Source organism: Carassius carassius, chromosome 37 (genome assembly GCF_963082965.1).
Source record: "Carassius carassius chromosome 37, fCarCar2.1, whole genome shotgun sequence".
Lineage (NCBI taxonomy): Eukaryota > Metazoa > Chordata > Actinopteri > Cypriniformes > Cyprinidae > Carassius > Carassius carassius.
In genome coordinates this window covers 10,119,212-10,129,508 of record NC_081791.1, presented here as the reverse complement: position 1 = coordinate 10,129,508, position 10,297 = coordinate 10,119,212, and the positions used below count along the sequence as shown (strand labels likewise).

The 10,297-nt window shown below is 39.8% G+C and overlaps 1 protein-coding gene across 3 annotated transcripts; it reads left to right on the top strand.

Annotated features, from left to right (window-relative positions):
* The first annotated feature begins 134 nt into the window (after window positions 1-134).
* Window positions 135-7,208, top strand: LOC132117971 (elongation factor 1-alpha 2-like). 3 transcript variants are annotated; one of them, XM_059527391.1, is made up of 9 exons: window positions 135-577; window positions 805-885; window positions 1,345-1,539; window positions 3,910-4,089; window positions 4,214-4,510; window positions 4,639-4,789; window positions 4,929-5,185; window positions 5,280-5,514; window positions 6,547-7,208. In XM_059527391.1, the coding sequence occupies exons 3-9, from the start codon at window positions 1,396-1,398 to the stop codon at window positions 6,672-6,674; spliced, it is 1,392 nt and encodes a 463-aa protein (XP_059383374.1). In that variant the 5' UTR covers window positions 135-577; window positions 805-885; window positions 1,345-1,395; the 3' UTR covers window positions 6,675-7,208. The 3 variants fall into 3 exon arrangements, with proteins under 3 accessions (XP_059383374.1, XP_059383375.1, XP_059383376.1); XM_059527392.1 differs by having other exon boundaries at window positions 805-890; XM_059527393.1 differs by lacking the exon at window positions 805-885.
* Window positions 7,209-10,297: the final 3,089 nt, after the last annotated feature.

The window sequence follows — 10,297 nt, the reverse complement described above, 5'->3', positions numbered from 1 at the left end:
GCTGTTCAAAAGACTGGGTTCAGTTGGATATTTACTGTTATGTTACAGAAGATTTCCATTTCAAATAAATTTTGAACTAAAAATATACAAATAAATATACACACACACATACACATATCAGACCCCTATGATAAACATACAATTTCTGATGTACTAAAATTCTAACTAAAGACAGAAATAGTTACATCTAGAATAATCTGGTAATAAACATTAATAATACTACATGTATACTAGGAATTTGTAGCTGTCATATTTCAGACCGACACAGGGAGCCAATCCGATTCTCATCCAGCAGGAGTTAATTGAGGATAAGATGCTGAGTCACTGAACGCTGCTCTATTCCAGTGTGTTCCTCCTCCATCTCTCGTACTTTTCCTCTCAGCTCGTTTCTGCTGCTGTTGCAGCTGTCTCACTGCAGTCCCTCAGCACCAGCTTCCCCCCACTTTGAGTGCCGCATTGCTGTATCAAAGTGGGGTGAGTTCATTACGCACACAGACTTGGACTGTGCCACCACCTTTGCAGGAGCACAGAGTGTCTGTTTGCTGAGGGGAGAACAGGGTCCGCCTGTCAGCTGCAGGTAAGAGGCCACAATCATCCTAATGCTGCTAGACTTTAACTATACTCAGCTTTTTTCTATTCTGTGTTTTTATGAAATACTGCCTCGATGAAGCTATTCAACAAACTATTTACTTGTTTTAATATGTTGACAAATGAATAGAATTTACACACCCTGTTCAAAAGTTTACATACCCTTGCATCTTAATTTCATGTGTTGTTTCATCCTGCATCAAATACTGTCCGTAGGCTTTTGTGATAGTTGCGCATGAATCTCTGGTTTGTCCCGAGCAGTGAAGTGACCCATTGTTTTTGACAAAAAGCCTCCAGGTACTGTAAGTTCTTTGCATATTCTGCACATTTGAGTTCTTCCCATGGTGGAGGTATGATTTTAACAACCAGCTTTAACAATCAACTGAGGGACTCATTTGACTTATGGTTAAAACAATAACATGCTCAGAGAGGCAACATATGTCTTGAAAGCCGAGGGTATTTACATTTTTGATTTGTGTAATTTTGTTTAATATATTCAAATATTATATTATGCAATGTCTTCAAGGTAATGCTAACTAAAAAAGGGCTATGTTTCTGCGAGGGGTATGTAAACTTGTAAGGAATTAGTTTTGAAAATGTATGTTCATTATTTTTTTAGGATTGCTTGGTCTGAATAATAATAATTTGACATTGCAATTTTGCAAGGCTTTTGGTAAACTGGTAAAATTATTAATGAGGTCAAATAGAGAAATGTTGTCTATGTGTACAAATGTTCTTTGTCTGCGACGTGTGTAGACAGAAGAAAGCTCCATCTGTTCCCATCCTTTCCTCCTGTCCTGTACCATCATGGGGAAAGAGAAGATCCATATCAACATTGTGGTCATCGGCCATGTTGATTCTGGGAAATCCACCACCACTGGGCATCTCATCTATAAATGTGGAGGAATTGATAAAAGAACCATCGAGAAGTTTGAAAAAGAGGCTGCTGAGGTAGGCAAACGGGATCTCAAACAATTTGGTGTTCAAGTGGAGTGAAATGGCTAAGTTAGAAGCCAGATTCTGAATAATTTTAAGTTGGTAAAGCAATAAACATTGATCAAAAGAAAAAGGAGTTCAGTTGAACCTTCCATTTAAATTTAAGTGACCTCACTGGCATAGCCAAAACCCAGATGCGTTGTGAGAACTGTGGTCTGTGCTAAATTATTGGTAACTCCATCCCACTTATTGTGTAGGGTAATTATGTAAGAATCTCATCATGAATCACACTATGCCTTCTTCTCCTCTCGTGCACTCGAGAGCAGAGGGAGAAATGCTGTGTAATTACATTGAGACATTTACTCTTTGGAAGACGCCATTGGAGATGAAAGAAAAAGGTAAATGGATTTCTTGAGCAGGCAGAACCATTAGTCAGGCCCTGCACTTCTCTCTTTCTGATGCATATTAGACTGCGAGAATGAAACCTGAGTAAATGGGTGCAATCCCAGTGGATCTTTGAGGGTAACTTGTTCTTCAAGTAGCAAAATGTAGGGTAGTAAAACTGTGTACAGTGAAGCCTGTTGAATTTGCCTTATAGGTTTCCTAAATATTAGGTACATTGATAAGCTTGACTGAACATTATCGGCCATAGCCGGGGTTTTTACCAACAACAAGGTTGGGTAACTCCAGTCCTTGACAGCCATTGTCCTGCATAGTTTCCAATCCTAATCGAACAAACCTGAAATTTTTTACTTTTGTCTTCTGGATTGCTTGAAAATGACAGGCAGGTGTGTTTGATTAGGAGTGAAACTAAACTCTTCAGGACAATGGTGCTCCAGGACCGCAGTTGCTCATCCCTGCGGAAAACTGTTAAGCAGTTCATAAGAGTTAGTTGTCTAGAGCAACTGCCTTACTCAAGGGCACAAGGTACGGACACTTCTAGGACTTGAACCTATAACATTCCAGTTGTGAAATTTGCAATAAGACTTATTAGAAGCTCAGTCAGCCGGGGATAGTTATTTAACTCAATGGAACAATGTTGAAGCATAGTTTGTGGATCCCTGTGGGATAAGAACCCATTACCTTCCATCTGTGCAAACTGTTAAGAGACTTATTACAAAGACAGTCAGCTGGGGGCAAGTGATTAAACTCAAGCCCCTTTCACACTGCCGTTCCGGCAAATACACAGGTAAAGTGTTCCGGCAATTGTTCCCGGGTCGCTAGATTTTGCACTTTCACACTGTCAGTGATTACCCGGGATATATGTGTGCTTTCATACACAATCAGTAAAGATCCCGTAATGACACGTGACATCAGGGCGTGACGTGTAATGTACAAGTCGAAAACGTTAGGCACGTTATACTTTCACAAGCAAGCAAGAAAACGATCTCGCCGTCAGCGCGGAAAGTGAGGAACTAACTGATGTCTGCTTCATTACAGTTTGCACATTTTTTTTGTCGCGAACTTTGATCTTTCTTCAAAACAGCTGGTAAAAGAGTCGCGCGATAACGCGCGTCATCACTTCGTATTAGATCTGGCTTTTGTTCACACAGCGCTCGTCCCGGGTTGAACCCGGCAATGTTACTAGGTCCCCGACCCGGGTTCAATGCCGGAATCAATCCCGGGACGTGGTTGCTTTCACACAGAAGGCGACCCGGCAATGTTCCGGCAATATGCCGGGTCCGACGTGCAGTGTGAAAGGGGCTTCAGTGTCACAAAGCTGAGGCATAGTGTATGGACCCCTGTGGGATATGAACCTATAACTTTCCATTTCTGAAACTTGGTAAGATAATTATTACAAAGACAGTCAGCTGGGGGCAAGTGATTTAACTCAAAGGAACAATGTTGAGGCATAGTGTATGGACCCTTGTGGGATATGAACCTACAACTTTCCACTTGTGAAACTTGTATTACGAAGACAGTCAGTTGGGGCAGGTGGTTTAACTCAATGTTGAGGCATAGTGTATCCCTTAAATTATTAAAACCTACAACATTCCATAGTAAATTTTACTTGAGTACTTGTTATTATTTATTAAAGAGATTAGAGAAAATATTCCTAATATGAAGATAGGGTTGACAAGGTTTTTTTTACAGTTTACACATTTGCCACTGCAATGCAGCTTTAACCCTACAAAAGCAGAGATTCATTACCCTGGGTAAAAAGTAGCTTTATACTGGTATTCAGAATTCTCCCTCTGGAACAACACTATACATAGCAAAATATCAATGTTTGAGAATTTATTTCAATATAGGTGTAAGTTTTTGCTCTGATAACATATGTACTGTCATAATCTAATAATACAATTGCTTTTGTGTGTCCACACAACTTCACACCTCAGTGAAGGAATTTACCCCCTGTATGCTCACATACTTTTGTTTTGGCAGATGGGAAAAGGTTCCTTTAAGTATGCTTGGGTTCTGGACAAGCTGAAGGCCGAGAGGGAGAGAGGGATTACCATAGACATCTCACTCTGGAAGTTTGAGACCACCAAGTACTACATAACTATAATAGATGCTCCAGGACACAGAGACTTCATCAAGAACATGATCACTGGGACATCTCAGGTATTTTACAAGAATTAGTGGCATATAGATGCTGGGTTAGAAGCTCCCTACCTTCCTGTAGATTGAGTGACCAATGCAAAACATTAGTATGTGTATCTTGAAACAATGTGGCTCTCTCTTCCAGGCGGATTGTGCTGTTCTAATTGTGGCAGCTGGAGTAGGTGAATTTGAAGCGGGCATCTCTAAAAATGGGCAAACAAGGGAACACGCCCTGCTGGCCTACACGCTGGGCGTCAAGCAGTTGATTGTAGCCGTCAACAAAATGGACTCCACAGAGCCGCCCTACAGTGAGAAACGCTATGATGAGATCGTTAAAGAAGTGAGCGCCTACATCAAAAAGATCGGTTATAGCCCGGCCTCGGTGCCCTTCGTCCCAATTTCAGGTTGGCATGGCGACAACATGCTAGAACCATCTTATAATGTGAGTCTCCTTGGCATGTGTGTGTTCTTTTTCAGCAATGACCTCATACGGGTTTTCAGTTTCCGATTAAACTGTTGGCAGAATGCTAGTGATTTCATTAATAAAATAATTTAATTTGTGTTGTGCAGATGCCGTGGTTTAAAAGCTGGAAGCTGGACAGGAAGGAGCAGCATGCCAGTGGCGTGACTCTACTGGAAGCTCTCGATACCATCATGCCTCCAACACGGCCCACTGACAAACCCTTACGTCTGCCCCTACAAGACGTCTACAAGATTGGAGGTGGGATTAACACACACATTTTATAGGATGATGTCATTCTAAGATCAGCTTGCAGTTGTATTTTGAGTTCAGAAAGCTTTGCTACATCACTATGTGTACAGAACATGGTTATTCAGAGATGCCATATCTTTCTCCTCAGGTATAGGCACTGTGCCGGTGGGCAGGGTGGAGACAGGTATCCTGCGGCCTAGTATGGTGGTGACCTTTGCCCCAGTCAACATCACTACAGAGGTGAAGTCGGTGGAGATGCATCACGAGTCTCTGACTGAAGCTCTGCCAGGAGATAACGTAGGCTTCAATGTGAAGAATGTGTCTGTAAAAGACATAAGAAGAGGTAACGTTTGTGGGGACAGTAAGTCAGACCCACCTCAAGAAGCATCAGGGTTTACAGCACAGGTGGGATAACAGTCTTTGTCAAATTGTTTGTTAGTCTTGATATCTTTCTTTATCTCTATCTGGATTTCTCTTCTTTCTATTCACTTTTTATCAGGTCATAATTTTGAATCACCCAGGACAGATCTGCGCAGGTTACTCTCCTGTCATTGACTGCCACACAGCTCACATTGCCTGTAAATTTGCTGAGCTTAAGGAGAAGATTGATCGCCGTTCAGGCAAGAAGCTGGAAGACAACCCCAAAAGCCTGAAGTCTGGAGATGCCGCCATCGTGGACATGATCCCAGGAAAACCAATGTGTGTGGAGAGCTTCTCTCAGTACCCTCCACTTGGTATGTGTTCGCCTCCTAACCTCACGTGAAATAGCTTATGAATCAATTTGACTATTTTTGTTTTAAAGTTTAGGCCCTGTCCACACAAATGAGGCTATTTTCAATACCACAGCTTTTTCTATGCGGTTTGGCCGTTCGTCCACATGCAAACGCAGCACTCTTGACAGTGCTTCATAGCATGCATTTGCGTTTTCTTGTGGATGGAGATTATTTTAAAAACGGAAGAAGGAAAAACTCTGTTTATAAAATTACCAGTTTACGTGTGGACATGGCCTTAGTTTCGCTTGGCTTCGTTTTGTTTTCTTTTATGGTTCGTTTTGATTCTTCTTCTTTTTTTTGCTTTACTTCTAGAAATTTTAGAAACTTTTACTCATAGAAATTAACCTGAAGGCATCTTATAGCCACATAAAAAAAAACTTAAAAAGGATAGTAGAAATAATTTTAACATCGAAAAGAACAATCACTCAATTTGTATGTCAAACCCACACAAAATCAATATAAGGTAAACTAAAACCTTGTGAAAGGCTCTGCTAATTAGTTCCTTGATATTTTTGTCTCATATATTTTTAACTCCCTGCTGGTCACTGTATTCGTTGTCAGGTTAAAGAGACTGACAACATCACATCACTGATTCTGACTCATCAGTGATGTGAGCCTCCACATCATCCCATTGAAAACATGAGTTCATGATTTTCATGTTTCTCCCTCTGGATTACATTTCTCAGATGCTGCAGCTCCAATAAAACTGATGATTAGGCCAGTTTCATTATACAGACTCAGGTCTTTTGACCCGATGTTTCACTGCGAGATGTAATTTTTATTACATCTTGTTCTCATTATTTTCCCCCCTAAAATCTCCATTAAAACCAGTGTTCAGAAAAAAAGTCTTGTTTTTGTTAGGCACACTTCTGACAGATGATTGTGGTGGAGTTTAAGTCTTTAGTCAGCTCACATTAACACACCAGAATAAAACACTAGGTTATTGTGAATTTTCATGTTAAAAGAAATGTGTGTGTTTTTGTGTTTTCCCAGGACGTTTTGCTGTCAGAGATATGAGACAGACCGTTGCAGTCGGTGTCATCAAAAGTGTGGAAAAGAAGATTGGCGGCAGCGGGAAAGTGACCAAATCTGCCCAGAAAGCTCAAAAATCTGGCAAATGAATCTGAATCTCCAAGTTACCTTGTCACCTCAGGCCCTGCCCCAGCTTACATGCCCCTCTCATTTGGGCATGCTCAGTCTGTTCCCCTGTGTGCTTAAAATATACACTCAAACCAACTGGAGCTCGATGGACTAGAGGAAATTATGAAAGACTGATAACATTTTGACTGGCTGCACTGTATATTAACTTTTACTAAAAGATCGGCACGGATGTTGCATGGATGTCTGTCTTGATATATGCACGGCATCTATTAGATGAATGTAGCTGGTATTGCTGAGTAGTGTGTGTGTGTGTGTGTGTGTGTGTGTGTGTGTGTGTGTGTGTGTGTGTGTGGTGTGCAGTTGAAAGAAATTCAAGAGGAAAACCGCTCTTTGACCAGAATAATAATGTCCGTAGTGAAATGAACTGCTGAAATTTTGTATAGTTTATAGCGGAGCATTGATGGAAGGCTAATTGATCCAAAGCACCATTTATCTCCTTTCAGACCCTTGCAGCTGACACCTGTGACAAATAAATATAATGTTGCCCAAGTAAATGAGTTTTTAAATTAAATGTGTTTTTATTGTCTCTGAGGAGAAGAAAATGTAATCAGACATTAGTCTCAAAGTTTTATTAGTTAACATGGATACTTAATGAATAAAAGAGATATAGAAGAGACAGACAGGTCTGGTTGCTGTCTGCAGTGATCCTTGAGCTAAGATTTGATTCTGAGCTTTACTGTGTCCTCTGGGCATGACTAGAGTGCAAACAGATCATCAGATGAAGGATGCAAAGAGTTCTGGGATAGTGGCAGTTTATATAGATGTAGTGTTTTAATGAACTTGAGGTTCTAGTAATGGATAGAGAATGTAAAAACATCAGCCAAATAAACATGGAGAAGGCAAGTGATGACAGAATATTAACTTTGAAAGAGAAATATACAGTAAATATTAAACTTTACATCTTCACTTGGGTCCGTTCAAGTGTTTGGAGTACCTTTAGATTTTTGGTTTGTTTGTTTGTATTTGAAAGCCTTTTATTCTCACCAAGGCTGCATTTATTTGATAATGATAAAACCCTTTTCTATTTGAAGAAATTGTATAATGTAGTTTATTCCTTTTATACAAAGCTGCATTTTCAGCTCATTACTCCAGTGTTCAGTGGCACATGATACTTAGGCTAAAAGATAATTATAATTTGTAGATTTGGTGCTCAAACATTATTATTATTAGTAATGTTGAAGAGAGTGCTACAGCAGCATTTATTTGAAATATATATTTTTTGTAACAACGTAAAAAATCCCTACTCAGTTTAACGTCTATGTTGAGTAAATGTATTAATTTAAATAAAAATCGTACCGGCCCAAACATCATATTTATCTGATTATTACTGAGTTTTACAAATCTGAATCACATGCCTTGCTCTTGAATGTTCAGTTGAATATATTATATTTTAAGCATTAAAATGCGACCTTGGTCTGGGTGAAGGGATCCTGATTGACTATGAGTCTTAAAACCAATGTAAAATGAATAGTTTTCTCCATTTTTTATGAAGATTTTCATTAGAATTGATAGTTTGGACCTTTGATCTTAATTTTGGGGGCCTTAAATTGTCTTTAGACTTTGAGAGAACTAAGTGAGAGCTTTAGGACCCGGTTTTATGTTCTGGTATTGGCCTTTGCATGATTCAGTATAGCCACAAGATGTCACTAGTGTATTTGCCTGAAGGTTACTAGCGAGATTTTGTTCTGATCTCGCGTTCTTTCTTTTATAAAGTCAATGTTTGTCTCTTGACTTCTAGCTTATATCAAAAAGAAAACACAACAGATTTTCTCAGTTTATAATGTTTGGCTGCTCAGAGCAGTTCATGCACAGAGTTCACTAAGCCATTGAACCCGCGTTTTTATCTTTCTTTATTATTTCACTTTTATTTAGCAATGCGAGGCACTTAAATGATTTTAATAAGCAAAACTAGTCTTTAAAATGATGGTCATTACAGGAGAAGTGCATTCTGGTTAGGGTCTGAATGGTTTTAGTGAAAGTTTTGTGCGTTGAAAAGCTTTTCTTTTTTCTGGTCACTATCGGTTCTTCAGAATTCCACTCACTGCTTTTTAAATGGAGTATTAAATGAATCTGAGGCTGAATCACAGCAGTTAATGGTGGTCGGCTCTTTTCCTGTTGTAGTATGAATGGCGAGGGAGGCCAGAAGCAGTCTTTTGAAATGATAAGTGAAATAATTACAGTGAGTGAGTAGAAATGCACGCAGAGGTGCCATGGGGTTGGGGTGTTGTGTTTGGTACGATAAATTAAATCGTCAGGCCTTTTGTCCAGTCTTTCAACGTAGGGACATAAATCATATCCCTGTTGAGTCCACGAAAACAGTCAAAGGGATCAACTGGAATACTAACTTACTGCCTACAACACATAAGCTCTGTTTCAAAACTACTGAGCTGACCAGGAAGACAGTATGTTTAGGGCTGATAAGAAAAGATATTACAAATCATAGGTTTTTTTTTTCAATTTCAGTTATTAGTAATTTTACTAACTCTTTACTACTCTCTCTCTCTCTCTCTCTCTATAGACACACACACACACACACATATAGGCTATATAAACTTTGCACTCTAAGTATTTAGAAGTCTGTAAAGATGAGGACTGGAATAGAAAGGAAAAGATGTGACGTGTGACAGCGAGGGAATTTGAAAACAGTGCATGTGGCCTTATAAGTATTCAGTGGTCTTCTACTTTGCACTGACATTTACAGGAAGTAATTGGCTGTGGAGAGCAGAGAGACCTTGTTGACCTAAGGAAACCTTCTCTTTTGTGGACATACTCGGTCCTCGGGAGGCCAGAGAGAACAGGATCCTATAACAAGAGATTTCTGCTTGGTAAATATGTGGATAGTACCAGAGAAACTCTAGTGTTTACTGCTACCACTTAGACTCACAACAGGTCTCTAACTGGGGATCTTTAGAATTATTTCCTTCAGTTAATTTCATCAAGGCACATTTTCTAATAAACTAGCTTTACTTATTTATGAGGACTCCAATAATGGATTCATTACACATGGCCAGTTGCATCGAAGAGGTGAAAACTTGCATTATTGCTAATGGATATGCACTGTCACAGCTCAGGCCGACTCGCTGCCAAAACCACCCTGTTTGCTTGCGGATGGAATCTGCAGACTCTTTTTTTCCCACTGCTTGGTGGGAAAAGTCTGCAGAATAGATTGAGCAGAGCGTGCTTTACTCTTATTGGGAGCTAAAGCTATCGCTTTGTTAATGGTAGCAGAGCTTTCTAGAAAGTCCTGTCTCAGCAGATTATATCTTTGCCTGATTTCACAGACAGTTTTGTGGACAATGTAGGTCTAAAGAGCCATGGACTTCATGGATGGCCTGCTATTCCATCCTTCAGACTCTTAACAAATGATCCAAATATACCAGACTGATAAATAATTGAGCGTGAGCTTTGAATAATTCAACGCACATGTTAAAGTCTGGTCGCTGGGATGGTTTTGGCGAGTGGATGTAAAAGAGATAAATGTTTAGTGAGAGAATAAGAGGGCTCAGGTTTGTCCCACAGAGAATTTGGGTACAACACTTTCTGGCCCTCCACTAAGCACCCTATTTTATTTGCATATGTTAAA